Source organism: Choloepus didactylus, chromosome 3 (assembly GCF_015220235.1).
Source record: "Choloepus didactylus isolate mChoDid1 chromosome 3, mChoDid1.pri, whole genome shotgun sequence".
Lineage (NCBI taxonomy): Eukaryota > Metazoa > Chordata > Mammalia > Pilosa > Megalonychidae > Choloepus > Choloepus didactylus.
In genome coordinates, this window is record NC_051309.1 from 4872533 (window position 1) to 4886855 (window position 14323).

The window sequence follows — 14323 nt, forward strand, 5'->3', positions numbered from 1 at the left end:
TCATCTGAGGGTTAAATGCAAGGTGCAGTGTGGATGGGTTAGAGCTCAGGAAGGGACAACAGGGCCACTTCCAGACCCTGGGAGGCAGCTTGGCATGGGGGTTTCACAACCTTCTTCCCCCTTGATGGGCAAGGAAACCGAGGTTTGACATGAAGCAGCTTGCCTAAGGAGGGGACGGTGGTGGGGAACTGGCCCAGAGCTGGTGGGCTCGGTCCTTCCCACCCATGCCCGACGATGGGAGTGAACCACGGAAGGACACCTTGGAGCCTTCGGGAGGTTACTGCAAAAAATACATTTATTGCTATTTGACCCCTGTCTTCGTGCTCCACTTCCCAGAAAAGGAGTCATACCCAGACTGGGAGAGCCGGGGCAGCCCCCCTCAATGCCCAGGCCGGGAGGTGGTCCTGGGGGCGTGAGGGGCAGCCCCTCAGGGCAGGTGGCCAGGGGCCAGCCAGGGCACCTGCCGGCAGGGGCGGGCAGGACCCAGGTTGATTCTGCGGATGTTCAGCTCTGAGGCAAAGGTCCTTGCCTTCTGGTAGAAGAAGAGGGACTTCTCCCGGTCCACGAGGAAGCTGTGGTAGATGGTGGCCAGGCGCGTGTAGATCTTCAGCTGGGCCTTCTTGCTGCCCAGGTCCACGGCGGCGGCCAGCGCCAGCTGGTAGTACCCCGCGGCGTCGAACGGGTCCTGGAAGGGCACGAGCCGGCTCGTCCACCCTGGCCCCGAGCCTTGACCCTGGGGCAGGCGGGGGACACAGGGCCCCCGTCCCCAGAGGCCATCCCCTGGCCACTCTGCCCTCCCCCAAGGTCAGCTGTGCCCCCGACCCCTGTTGAGATCAGCCCCATAATGCATAGCGTCCACACGGCTGCCGGTTTTATGGCACTGCACACACAGTCACGCACTGTGTCCCCAACTGGGGTCAGAGCTCCCACCTCAGGTGGGTCATGACTTGGACCGAGGTTCCTGGACACTCGCCAAGGAGAAGCCACGTAATGTCCACCCGGGGTCCTGCCAAGAGCAGGTTCCCGGCTTGCTGCCGTCTGACTCTGCAGGTCTGGGTGGCCCTGGAATTGACACTTTAACCCTCCCCAGGCCTTCCCCACGCTTGCAGACATCTGAGAGCCGCTGCTCTGCACCCACTGGGGACCCTCGCCCCTGGTTCCAGAGCTTTCCACGGGTGATCAATTTGAGAACCAGAAAAAGGACCAAGTGTTAGCTCACTCCTGGGAGCCCAGCTCCAGCGGCCCTGCCTCCAGGAAGCCTGTCCTGACTATATCAGGTGGAAGGTGGCCCCTTGAGGGGCCTCTGCTCTGTGTCCCTGCCTCCCTGAGGACATCGGGGGCTTTTCCCCTTGTGGCTGAGGTCAGGTCCAATCCCCACGGTTCCAACGGTGCCCTGTGCAGGGCCCATCCTGCGCATGTGCTCCCAGCCCAGGGAGGGGCTTGCTGGGAGCTCTGGTCTTGTCCCAGCCCCATGTCCACAAGGAGACCAGCATTTGCCGGGCCTTTCTGCGGACCAGGTCCGGCACAAAGCAACACACAAGTGCTTCTCGGAATCTTCACTGCAACCCCAACGGGGCGTGCCTCCCTCTGGATGTTGGCTCTCACCGCAGACGCATCCGTCCCTCAAACCCAACATCACCCACAGCCACACCAGGTCGGCGTGCCACTCCTTACCCCAGCATCTCCCCCACGTGCCCCCAGGGATCCTTCTAAGACCCAAGCCTGGCCCACCCTTCCCACTGGCATTTCGCACAGCGCCCCAGGACCGAAGGCTGAGGCCAAGCTTCCCTGGCCTGTCCCCACTGTCCCACACACAAAACACGGACCTGAGAAGAAATGGAAGCGAACACATGTAGCAGTTCAGTGAACACACCCCAAACCCCTCCAGAGCCGCAGACCCTGTGCCGGGGTCTCAGACACAGCTGATCCCACTAGGCCCCTGCAACTGGTCCCCGGGACACGGGAAGTCGTGGCCACATGGAGTAGCCAGGGCTGAGACTGAGGGAAGTGCAGCCTGGGTGAGGGAGGGCTTCCTGGAGGAGGGGGCATCTCGAGCAAACAGAAGGAACCAGCCCACCACGAGCAGGTGGTGGGTGATGGGCAGGGTGTGTTTCTGTGTGTGCGTGTGCACGTGTGTGCATCTTAGTTAGCAGGTGGCAGAGCCGGGATGCACACCCACGTCCGTGCTGTCCCAGGCCTAGCTCTCTCAGCTCCGACACACCACACGTGCACTAAAAGGTGCCCGTTTTAGACAGCACCCACAAAGACCACCGCGTGTCCCCCAGCTCCTGGGCAGCCTGCTCAGGCCCCAGCTGCCCTCTCTCTCCCCCTCCCCCATGCACGGGGGCCCAGGGAACCCAGGTCCCGCGGGACACAGAGGGACCCGGCGCCCTCCTGGGCAGGCAGAAGCAGAGTGGGTTCCGGCAGTGCACCCCGGTGGACTCCCCGGCCCCCATGGGAGAAGGCAGAGCCCTGGGCCGGCACAGGTCACAGTGGGGCCGCAGCGACAGCGCAGCGTGGGAAGAAGCTAGGAGCTCCCTGCCCCTGACCCCTGCCGGCCTGCCAGGGGCCTTGGCCTTTTGGCTGCAAGCCCGGCCCTTTCCTTCCTCCCGGGGTGTGACCGGGGCAGATAAGATCCCCTTCTCCTCAGGGCCCCACCCCAAAGGTCACGAGCGAGCGCCCCATGTTGGGTCAGGCACACCCAGCCCGACGCGGCCTCTGGCCTGACTGCCCCCCGATTTCGGGCAACTCTGTTCACCTCTCCGAGCCTCAGTTTCCCCACAGGTTGAATTGGGCGACGCTTCTCGTGCTCCTTGGCCAATCAGATGGCCTGGTGAGGGGCTGTCACTCCATTCTTGCCTCCTGCCCTCACCCCAGTCATGCCCTGTCCCTGCTGCCATCAGCTGGTGATGCAGCCTGGGCCTCCTCCCCTGGCACAGGGGTGTCAGCTCCCACCCGGCAGAGCTGCCGCGAGGAGCCAGCGAGAACGCAGGCCGCACACCCGGGGCCGGCCAAGCCCCCATCAGGGTCACGGTTACACGGTGGTCTCCAGGCTCAGATGCCCTGGGAGGCTGCAGTGCCTGGGCCTGGCCACCAGGGGTCACCAGCACACAGCCGGGCCCGCCGGGCACCGCGGCTGCGCAAGGGGACCCAGCCCAGCTCCACCTGTGGGGTCTGCCAGGGCCACCCCAGATCCTCAAAGCCGCTTCAGGGGTCCCGAGAGCTCAGCCTTGGGCCGGCACTAAGCACAGGCACCTGCCTGCATGGGGGGTGCAGAGGAGGGTCCCTTCTGGGGCCTCGTGTTCAGGTCCTTGGGGCTGTGGCCACTGCCGGCCATAGGTGAATAGAAAAGAGGCCACAGTCCGTGCCCCTCGAGCCCCGACAGGTGTCCCCCTGTGAGGGCTCGGGCAGGTTGCACCCCCTCCTGAACCTCAGTTTTCCTACCGGGAAGTGGGATGATGAAAGCGCCCTCCTCGCATGGGTGATGTGAAGTTCATGGCAGACTTCCTGGAGGAGGCGTCCAGAATTCAGGTTTGCGCCTGGCAATGGGTGTCTGGGGATAATGGTGACACCCCCTCCCCTATGGTGTCCTTCTCCCATCCCCTCCCCTTTTTTTGCTTTGCAGTCACCTCCTCCAAAGAGCCCTCCCTGACTATACTCCCTCTTTTGTTTAGTCTTTAACCCAAATGGCTGCTGGGTGACCCTGAGCCCTTGAGGGTGGGGTCAGGGTCTGAGCCCCTCTAGTCCCCGGGCCCAGCACAGGGCCCGGCTGCCGTGGGGACTCAGCCTGAGACTACTGAGCTCTCCTGCTCCCCACGGCCGGGCCTGGGGTTACAAGGAGATGACGTGAGGGTAGGACAGGAAGCCAGGCCCCCCGCCCCGGCCCACCTTCAGGTCGTGGAAGATGATGTCCCCTAGCACCAGGTACACCTTCACGTAGTACAGGGGCTCCTCGTCGAACTCCAGCGGCGAGCTGCACAGTGACAGCGCCTTGAGGTAGAAGTGCTCGGCCAGCTCGCCACGGCCCAGCTGGTGATGCAGGGCGGCCAGGCGGTGGTAGGCCACGCGCTCGTTCAGGCGGTCCCCTGCGGGCATGGCAGGCGGCATCAGGACACAGCCACCCGGGCGCTGTCCCCGCGGGCCCCGGGCCAGGCGCCTCCTGCTCCCGAGACTCAGTTCTCCTGCCTGGGGAGGGGCTGTCACCACCTGCCTCCCCATCGACCCAGGGGACCTGGTGAAGTGGACCTGGACGGCCCAGCCCCATGCCTGCCCCGGACGGGCTGACTTGTTCCTGGTTTAACAAGGAGACCCCGAAAGACACAGGGTGAGTGTGCGCAGCTCGCAGAGCTGTCAGCCTAGTGTCTGCAGACACAAGCTCAGCACCCTTGTGCGTCTATGTCCCCTGAACTCCCCTCAGCCTGGAGGAGCTGCTGCATGTCTGAGCCCCAGGACATCCCACAGCCCACCCTCCCATTGAGCCCCAGACCCCCCACGGCCCTGAGCCCCGGGTCTGTCTCCAGCATCCCCCCTTCCAGGGTGAGCTCATTCCAACCTCACAGGGCACAGCAGTCAGCTGCTGGGACGGGGGGACGCCTCGGCATTAGGGACAGGCCTGGGAAGGGGCTGGGACTTTAGCAGCCACAGGACAGTGGTGGCCGAGGGCAGAGGTGGCCCAGTCTGAGTGCTCAGGGCCTGGTGGGAGGCAGGGAGTGTCCGGAAAGTGGGTCCGTTGGGTGGCACTTGTGGTTGGAGGGAGCCAAGGAGCTGGGCAAAGTCCAGCCGTGCGGGGAGATCGTGCATGTCAGGGGCCCGGGGTGGTCTCCTCGGGGCAGGGACTGAGTAGGGGAGGGGGCTGGCCAGACCCCTGGGTGGGAGAAAGCGGCCTGGAGACAGGAAGACCTCCACAGCCGCCTTTCAACCTGGGGCAGGGCAGGACTGGGGCATTTGCCTTCTGCACCCGCCCTCCAGATCTGGGGACCCCGGGGGAGCAGGGACCAGGGTTCTTACCCAGGGTGATGCTGAGTGCCAGGGCCACGTGGGCAAACTCCAGCCCCTCCTGGGGGGCTTCCAGCGCAGCCAGCAGGGCCACCAGCTTGTTGCACAGGCGCAGCTCTGCCTCCTGGTTCCCCGTGGTCATGGCCAGAGGCAGCGCCCGGTCCTGCCCGCACATGGGGGGAAGGGGTCAGGCTCGTCCCCAGCCGCCCACCCGAGCTCAGCTCCCTCCCCGGAGTGACAAGCAGGCTGGGAACTGCCCCCTCCAGCTTCCTCCCTGGGCCTTGATGCAGAGAGAAGGGGTGTGTCCGAGGGCTGGCGGCCCCCCAAGGCTGCCAGGCTGTGAGCAAGTGGGGAGCTGCGGTTTGACTCAAGGCCCATCTGGCTGCACCTCCTGACCTCAGGCCATCCCCTCCATCCCCAGGCCACGAGGGACCTGACCCAAAGCTCTTCTCCGCTCTAAAATGCCACCGTCTGTGTCCTGGGGCTGCCGGATGCTGAGTGGCCCATGTGAGCCAGGGGCGGTGGGGGGCGAGAAGCCACCTCCCTGGGGGGCAGCCGCCCTCCATCCCACCTGCTCTGTGCCCTCTGACCCCTCCCCTTGCCTCCCTGAACTTCGTTTCCTTGCCTGTAAAATGGGAACAGGACTTCCAGACTGCCGAGGGTGAAAGCTGTTGCTAACACGGACCCTGCCCTCCAGCCAGGTGGGGCTGGGGGCCTAGAGAGCCTCTGGGACATGTAGTGTGAAAACCAAGCAGCGCTGACCCCAGACCCAACGCCCCTGCCCCTGCCCACTCCGCTCAGCCCCTCACAGGCACCCACACCGTCCTCCACACCCATGGGCCGCGCGGCTCACCCGGTAGAACGACACGGCCTTCTCTCTCTCCCAGGCGCCGTTGAAGAAGATGTCGCCGGCCGCCTCAAACAGCCCCAGCCCCAGGTTGGGGTCACCAGTGTACAGGGCTGTGTTCTGCGCCACCTGAGTAAAGACGGAGCCTCGTGAGTGCCCTCCGAGGTTGCCCTGGGCCGTCAGAGCCACTTTCCTCTCCTCACTCAAGACAGTGACGGCTCTTGTCTCTTCCGGTGAGTTCCTGAGCCCATGGGACAGTTGTCAAATCCTCAAGCCCCACGAGGAGGTCTGCTGGGGTCAGCAGGGGGCCTGGCAGGTGTGGGCCGGGGGAGCTTGGGATGGCAAAGCTGCTCCCACTGGCATTCTGGGCCCCAGCTTCACCCGCAGCTCCCACCACCGCCTCACCGCCCCGCCTCATAGCCCCAGCAACACCCGCCACAGTGCGTGGCCACCTGTCTCCCCCAGAAAAGTCAGGACAGGGGAGCTGTCCTGGCCACTGCTTTGTCCCTCGACAGGAGCTCAGCTCAGCTAGCAGCCTGTGTGCCCTCCACCGGGTGACAGCCCAGTGTTCTTCACTGCAGCCAGCCTCTGTGTCTCCCGGGGACCCCGCATCAGGTTGGTTCACCCACATGCCTATACCCCCAGCCACCAGGTCCTTCCCATCTCTCGCGCCTCAGCCCTGGCCCAGGGGAGGTACACGGCAGGTGCTCAAAAGTGAGAACAGAAAAAAAAACCAAAAAACCTCCCAAGGCTCACGGGTCTCTTAATTTGCTCCAAAATAGGTCATGTTTGGGAAAGCATCCCCCATGGGTGCATCTATACCAAACCAGTTCTTCCCTATGTCAGCTGGGTGGACAGGTCATTTGGACACTTATTAAGTGCTTGCTGTGTACATCCCAGTGCTGGGCACTGTAAGGGACATGCACCTCCGCTCCCAGAAGCTCAGGGCTCCTGGGAGATGCAAAGGACGGCAGCCCCGGGGCCAGAGGGAGACTGCAGTGAGCCAGGGGAGCCGGGAGAGCACGGGCCCCAGTGAGTGGACGGATGAACGAGCGTGCGCCCCCCGGCCCTCCGACGCCCCCGTGCCTGGATGTACAGATCCACCAGCTCGTTCTGCCGGAGGATATAGTAGATCTTGCCGGCTTGCAGCCAGGCGTACGCCTCCTTCTCCTTCTTCTGGAGGTCGATGAAGATCCCCAGGCTCCGCTTGGTGTAGTCCAGGGCCGACCTGTAGGCCCTGGAGAGGGGGGCGGCTGTCAGACCAGGGCCTCCCGCGGGGAGCACACGTGGCCCTGCCCACCGGGCCTGGGACGTCAGGAAGGGGGTTCCCGCCGGCCATGCAGTGTCCTCCCCTCCCTGGGCGGTGAGCTCACCACTGACGGACACACAGCCATGCACAGACAGAGGGAAAGGGTTGCGATGCAGCCACTGCCCCCCACTCCCAGGCACAGGGAAGCCCCTTCCCCAGATGCTGGAATGCACCCCCATCCCGCAGAGCTGCGGGTTCTCTGGGCCAGGGGCTCTCAGGCAGGGGCACGCGTCAGAACCACTGGGGGCTTTAGAAGGGTTTGTGGCCCCCAGTCCCAGACCGCGTTACCCAGCAGGGTGGGGCCCAAGAATGTGCATTTCTGCAGAAGCAGCTGCTGCTTGTCCCCACAGGGACCCCCTGAGAAGCACAGCTCTGCTGGCCGGGCCCATCATTCCTGTTGAGAAACTGAGGCCTGGAGTGGCTGAGGGTGACAGGAGGCTGGACCCCTGTCTCTTGGGTCATCTTGGACATCTGGCTTCTCCCAGCTCTCTCAGTGGGCCCCCAGCCACTTTGGGGAGGTGCCCCTGTGGCGATCTTATGAGCCCCTGCAGTCTGGGTTGGGGTACTCAGTGTTTCATACGGGATGTAGGGCCCTAAACCCAGCTCCACGGCAGGAAGGCAGGACAGCAGCTCGGGCTGCTGGGGAGAGAAGCTTCCAGCACATATGGCCACCATCTTTGCATCTGAAGGGCCGTCCTAGATGGAGGGGATAGATGGGGACTGACAGCCTGGGGACAAAGTAAGGTCCAGCCAGTGAAGGCTCAGGGCAGGCAGAGGTTAGCTTGCAAAGCTGCCACCCAAGAACAACTGTCTGGAATGCACAGATTGCTTTTGCTGGGAGTGAGGTACCTGTCACGGGAGGTGTGCAAGCAGGGACTTGAGGACACGTCTTCTTGGAGAGGCTCGACTCATGGGCCATAAGCATTGGTCAGGATGGCCCCAGGGGCTGCTGGTCCTCAGGGAGAGGGGCCGCCCAGGGACCCGGGTCCAGCTTCTGTCCATTGGCCACCCACCCAGCCCCTACCGCCCCACAGAGCCCCCTCACCGTTCGGTGCCCAGGTTGAGGTAGAGCTGGCTGATGGTCTCCAGGAGCTGCCCCTCCAGCCCCTTGTCGGCCATCCTGCGGGCTAGTGAGAGCTGGAACTCATGGTAGATGACGCTCTGGGCCTCATTGGGCATGACGGAGCTGTAGAAGTGACACAGCCGCTGGACAGCATGCAGCTGGCCTGGGGGAGACACAAGGAAGACGTCACCTCAGGGCTTCACAGTGGACATTGGCAGGTTCCAAAGGCTTTTACTGGGCACCTGCTGCACACATCTAGGAGCCAGGGCCATGGCAGGTGGCAAAAAGGAGATCACGGGGGCAAGTGACCGGCTCAGGGTCACACAGCCGATGACCAGCCTGGGAGGAGCCCTTGCTTGGCACGTCATGGGCTCGAGGAAATTCCTCAAGACATGACCCCCTTTATAAGCCGAGGGTTCCTGGCTCCCGGCCTGGCTCGCTCTTCCCACTTGACCAGCTCCTCCAGCCAGGCAGGCTCTGCCTTCCCACGGAGCCCACGAGGCCGGGCATCGGCAGCCCCACCTCGCACGTGGGCAGACTGAGTCCAGAGCCGAGGGCCGTGCCAAGACCACAGGGCTGGTGGAGGAAGAGGGTTCAAATCTTGGCTCCAGCATTCCAAAACCTGGGCTCCTTCCACGAATCCAGGCTCCAAAGCCGCAGCCTCACCTGCCTCTCTCAGAACATGGGGGATGAGAACAGCTGAGGGCCTTTGGCTCTCAGGAACGATCCAGAGACCAGCAAGGAGACAGAAGACTTGACAATCTGAACCAACGGGACCTAAGACATCTTCAGAGCTCTCCACCCAACACATGCGGAGTACACAGGGCAGGCTCAGGATGGACCCCAAGACCAGCCTCCACAGACTGGGAAGGACGGAAGTAACACAGAGTATGTTTTCTGACCTCAATGGAGTAAAACAAGAAATGACTAACAGGAGGAAATTAGAAAATTCACAAAAATGTGGAAATTAACACACCCCTAAGTACCTGTGGAGGGGCTGAGTAGTGGCCCCCTAAAAGAATATGTTTGCCTGGAAACTGTGAATGTGACTTTCTTTGGGAAAAGGGTCTTTGTGGATATTAAGGATCTGGAGATGAGGTCTTCCCATATTAGGGTGGGACTTAAATCTGACGACATCATCATTGAGAAGGGAATAAACAGGGTGCATGCAGAAGGCCACAGAGTCTGGGGTGAAGCAGCCCCCAGAACATTCTGAGAGTGCACAGCTCTGTCCACACCTGGATTTGGGACTGCGAGAGGGTACATTCCTGTCGTTTTAGGTCACCCAGTTTGTGGGGCTCTGTTTCTGCAGCCCCACGAAACTCAGACACCCTCCACCTTGGGCAGACGGTGTGCACCCAGGGCCCCTTCCTGTGGTCGTTTCCAGAAGCTCTGCACCTCAAGGGCCACGATTGTGTGCCAGGCCCTGTGCCCGGAACCGGGCTGAGTCAGCCAGACGGGCAGCATGCCACAGATTAGAGGGAACACGAGACAAAATTCTAGTTCCCAGCTCTCTCCCCAGCCCGTCCTCTTCTCCCCTCAGCCACTTCCTCCATCTGTCCCCTCTCGCCTGGCCCACACTCCACCCACTACATGCACCCATGGGGAATGTTCTCCGTCCCCCACGGGTCCTGGTGCCCTCAAGAAAAGACTGAACCACAGCCCGAGGCCCCAGGCCTGCCCAGCTGCCCACCAGGTCACCCTCCCACTCCAGCACCAACCCTCCCAGCGTGGGCACCACTCACTTGCCCCTGGGCCTTTGTCCTGGCCGCACTCCGGCCTGGGCCACCCTGCAACCCCTGCCTGGCTAATGCCCCTCAACCTTCAGGTCCTGAACCTCCTGGCCCAGGCAGGGCCACTCACCACATGTCACCCCCTTCTGTGGCTGGGGACCTGGCCACTGATTTCCCAGGCACGTGGGCCTTGTTGGTGGGTGGCACACGGCACACAAACTCCCCACTCAAGAAACTGCTTCTGCATGGAGCTGAGTTGCTCTGCTGCCCTGGGGGTCCCCCACCCCACCTTGCCTCAGCGTCCCCTCCGAGCAGTGGAGGTACACGGCCATGTGTGGGGCTGCCGGGTGGTGCTGAGGAGATATCAGGCATGGAAGCCCCTGCCCAGGCCATGTCAGGATCAGTCTGGGACAGATGCAGGACTTCAGGGCTATGGCCACCCTGGTTCCATCTGACCCTTCATTGGGCACCTGCCCTGGGGGCGAGGGAAAACCTCTGCTGGTTTCCCCAGCTCAGCGTTGTCGATGGTGGAAAAACAACCGCCCACGACCGAATCGCCGCTCCCCCGGTGCAAGCTCAGTGGGGATGGAAACAACCCGTTTCCTCTCGTGGAAGCCAGCCTGCCCCACCGACCCCAGGGAGGAGGGGGTGTGGGAACGGGAGCCCGGGGGCGGCACCTACTCTCGAAGTGGTCCATCTCCATGGCGACCAGGAAGGCCCACTCGTAGTAGCACTTGCCCTGCTCGGCGTGGGCCCTGCGGGTGCACAGCTGCCCCAGGGCCAAGAGCACCCGGCTGAAGTCCCGGCCGCACCCCCAGGTGGGCAGCCGCGCGAAGCCCCTCACGGCCTCCAGCAGGTAGTGCTCGGCCAGCCCACCGGCGCCCACGCCCAGGCACAGCGTCCCCAGGTTGGCCAGCACCACCGCCTGGTCCCGTGGCCGGCCCAGCCGCCGGGCAATGCACAGGGCACGGTAGTAGCCCTCGGCCGCCTGCCGGGTCCGGCCTGTCCTCTTCAGAGCCACGGCCGCCAGGTTGGCCACCAGCCCCTCCTGGTCCCCGCTGGCGAGGGCCGCGTCCGAGACGGACCCCAGGATGTCCAGTGCCGCCGCGCTCTGCCCACGCCGCACGCACAGCCAGGCAAGGGCCAGCAGGCGGTCCACGATGAGGTGGCTGCCCGTCACGGCCTCAGCCTCTGCTGCCCGGGTCATGAGGGCGATGGCCTGTCCGTGCTGCCCGTGCTGGCTGTGCAGCCGGGCCAGGCTGGCGTAAAGGGGGCCACGCAGGGCCCACCCCGCCGTCTCTGAGGCCAGGAAGGCCAGTGCCTGCCGGAAATAGTGGGCGGTCTGGGAGGGGAGGCCGTGGGCCACCCCCCTTGCGCCAGACAGCCGAGGGGCATTTCGGAGAACCAGGCGGACACTCCGGAGCGAGCTGGCCAGGGAGCCCTGCGCCCGCCGGGAGGCTGCCCTGACGCAACTCAGCACCAAGTGTGGGAGGCACTTGCGGCCATAGCCGTCGGCAAGGAGCAGGTAGCAGTCGGTGGTCCACGGGGCACCCTGGCTCCCCAAGTCCGCCTGCAGGAGCAGCAGCCTCTCTAGGAAGGGCAGGGCCTCCTCGAGCTGCTTGAGGTGGATGTGGTGCTTGGCCAGCAGGAAGCAGGCCCGGGCCTCGGCCTGCGGGCTGCAGCTGCAGATGGCCCTCCGCAGGCCGTACTTGAGCAGCTCCACCTCTGCCTCCGTGCTGCACACACAGCTGGGCGTCCCCAGGAGCAGGGCTGAGGCCTTGGCCACTGCGTGTGTGCACTTATCCCTGTTCTTCTGCTTCAGGTAGATGGCGGCCAGGTTGGCGTGCACGGCCACCACGAAGGAGAGGTCGCTGAAGCGGCCCCCCAGCACCACCAGGGCTTCCTCGAAGTACACACGGGCCTGGGAGAGCTTGAGCTTCCGGACACACAGCCGCCCCAGCAGGAAGCACAGCCTGGCCAGGGCCATGGGGAGCCTGGCTTTCTTGGCGGCCTCCCGGGCCTGCGCCAGGCGCCTGGCCAGCTCCTCCTCGTTGTGGAAGTCGGAGAACACGCTGTTCAGCCACGGCAGGGAGATGTGGTACAGGCCCCGGAAGCAGGCCTCGTAGCCGGGGGCGTTCAGGACCAGCAGAAGTGAGCCCAGAGACTCCGACTCGGCCCAGTCACCCTCGATGTCCAGACACAAGCTGGGCTCCCCAGGGTCCGGTGGGCTTGCAGCACTGGGCTCTGGGTCGAAACCCCAGGACACGGGCTCCTCGGGGTGGGCTTGGCAGGTCTTGCACTGTTCTAGAACATTCTTCACTTTCTGCAGGGTCTCGCTCAGCTCCGGGTTTAGGTGAGGTAGGGTCGTTTCTGCAAGTCACAAAAACACTCGTATGGGTTAGAGTCTGCGTCGGCCACTGGCCAGCTGTTGATGCGGGTCTTTCCCTTCCTAGCTCGGCATCCTCCACGCAGCCCTTTCCCAAGCTTGGGGTTGCCGTGAACGCTGAGATTTATGTAAAATCCTAGGTGCAGTGCATGGTTTACAGGGAGAATTCCGATCAGCGTGGCTCACCTTCTCACAAATGACTCATCTTTCTTTGCCTTGCCTTTGGAAAGTGGAGTTTTAGGAGACTTTGTGTGGCATGGTTCAGCCATTGCTTGGAAATTCATTTTCCCTTTAAGAAGAATCAAAGCCACCTTCCTGGAGGTGCCCACGTCTGACGCTATGATTGATTTTATTAGTGGTCTGGGGTTTTCCAGTGAGGACCCGGGGATCCCCATGAAATCATTAACAGCTAATCAGCCTGAGCTTGATCGACGCCTCACAGAACCCATAAAGCCAGCCACGGCGGAGGAAGGTGAGCTGGTGGGTCACCAGGCTCCGTCGTGGAAAACGGGCCACTTCCCGCAGGCCTTCCGAGAGACCGGGTCTGGCTCCCGGAACCCAGAGCTCCCCGTCTGCCTCTGGTGATTGAAGAATCCGAGGCTATGGTTGCTAAAGGGGTTTAAAAAAGCACAAGGTGCTTCAGAATCTGGGGACAGATTCTGTGCCGTGGGACTGTTGGCTTTGGATGGAATCAGCGTCCACACGTGTGTCCCCCATGGAAGAGCAAATAAGCTGATTTCCTTTTGGAAAAACATGGGACTAAAGGGGAAATTATTTAGAGGGAAGGAATCAGGATTTAAACAGACTCTTCTGTTGCAAGCTCACATATAAAACAGTTTCAAAACAAACTGCCTTTATTAAAGTCTATGAAGCCTTGGAATTAAAAAGATAAATAAAAAACCTTAAATATGGCTTTTCAGCCAGTGCCTCGTCAGCCGTATTAGGTTAGCTAAGAAAACACCACATCTTGTGGCTGCAGACAGCCGGGCTGCCGGTTCTGCCTCCAGCTTCCACCCTGGCTGCCTGTCAGCAGGAAGAGCCGATGTTTCCTTTGGGGATTTGGCAGAGTGGGAAACCCTTCCAAGGAAGGCAAACCTGCAGGCTCTTTCCTACTCCTCACCTAGCAGAGGCCCCAGGAGGAGATGGGGGCCCCAAGCAGCCATCCCCGGGAATTTTACAGGGCCACGGGGTGCTCGTGCCCCCTGGCTCTCCCCCAATGCCAGACCCCCTGTAAGGGGATGGATGGAGGTATGGACGGGTAATGGAGAGGGTCTCTGTGAACTGGACCCCCGGGGAAGGAGCCATGTGAGGGCCTTCCTCTCTGCTCAGTCCCAAACCAGCCGCCCCAGAAGGGAAGGGCGGCCTCGCTGCTCCAAGGAGGCATCGGGCAAATTTCAGCTGCTCTGGGTTAAGAGGAACCAATAGCCAAGCAGGGGCTCGGGCAAAGGAGGGTCTCCCACCTCAGGTGGGGGCAGTGCAGGCGGCTTGGCTGTTTGTTGGAAGAGGTGAGGGTCCCCAAGTCCTCCATTGCCCCCGAGGATGGAAGCTTCGCACCCCCTCATCCAGAACCCCCTCTAGCCCTCACCCACGGAGAAGAGACATCCATGCCCCGTGCACAGCCCGCCTGAGCCTCTGCCCTGTGTCACCGCCGAGGGACCCCCGGGCACCCCAGGGAACCCCAGGCCACAGGGCAGAACCCACCTTGATCTTCCGGCCGCTCAAACTCAGTTTCTTCTAAAGTGTCTGAAAAGCAAAAGGAAAGAGAAGCCATGGCCCCCTGGCCAGCGCCCTCTGGGTCTGGCAGCGATGGGGGGATGGGGGGATGGGCCAGGAGACTGGCACCCCTAAAACCCATGCCCTGTGATGGACAGTGTGGCTCAGAAGCTCCCCTGGGTCAAGGGGCCAGAGAATCTGTATCTTCCATGGCCTCCAGGCCTGGCTGCTGTGTAGACAGATGAGGGGAGCAAAGCGTCCCCAGTTGGGAAGGGAA

The 14323-nt window shown here is 62.7% G+C and overlaps 1 protein-coding gene across 1 annotated transcript in view; it reads right to left on the reverse strand.

Moving 5' to 3' along the window:
* Positions 1-277: 277 nt before the first annotated feature.
* SH3TC1 (SH3 domain and tetratricopeptide repeats 1) overlaps positions 278-14323 on the reverse strand; it is a 49936-nt gene continuing 35890 nt past the window's right edge. The window contains exons 31-39 of the mRNA XM_037831402.1: positions 14035-14076; positions 10629-12317; positions 8197-8377; positions 6929-7079; positions 5849-5971; positions 5008-5158; positions 3889-4085; positions 3445-3507; positions 278-685 (exon numbers count right to left, since the gene is read on the reverse strand). Coding sequence (XP_037687330.1) covers positions 428-685; positions 3445-3507; positions 3889-4085; positions 5008-5158; positions 5849-5971; positions 6929-7079; positions 8197-8377; positions 10629-12317; positions 14035-14076 — 2855 coding nt within the window. The 3' untranslated portion in view covers positions 278-427. The remainder of the gene's footprint in view (positions 686-3444; positions 3508-3888; positions 4086-5007; positions 5159-5848; positions 5972-6928; positions 7080-8196; positions 8378-10628; positions 12318-14034; positions 14077-14323) is intronic.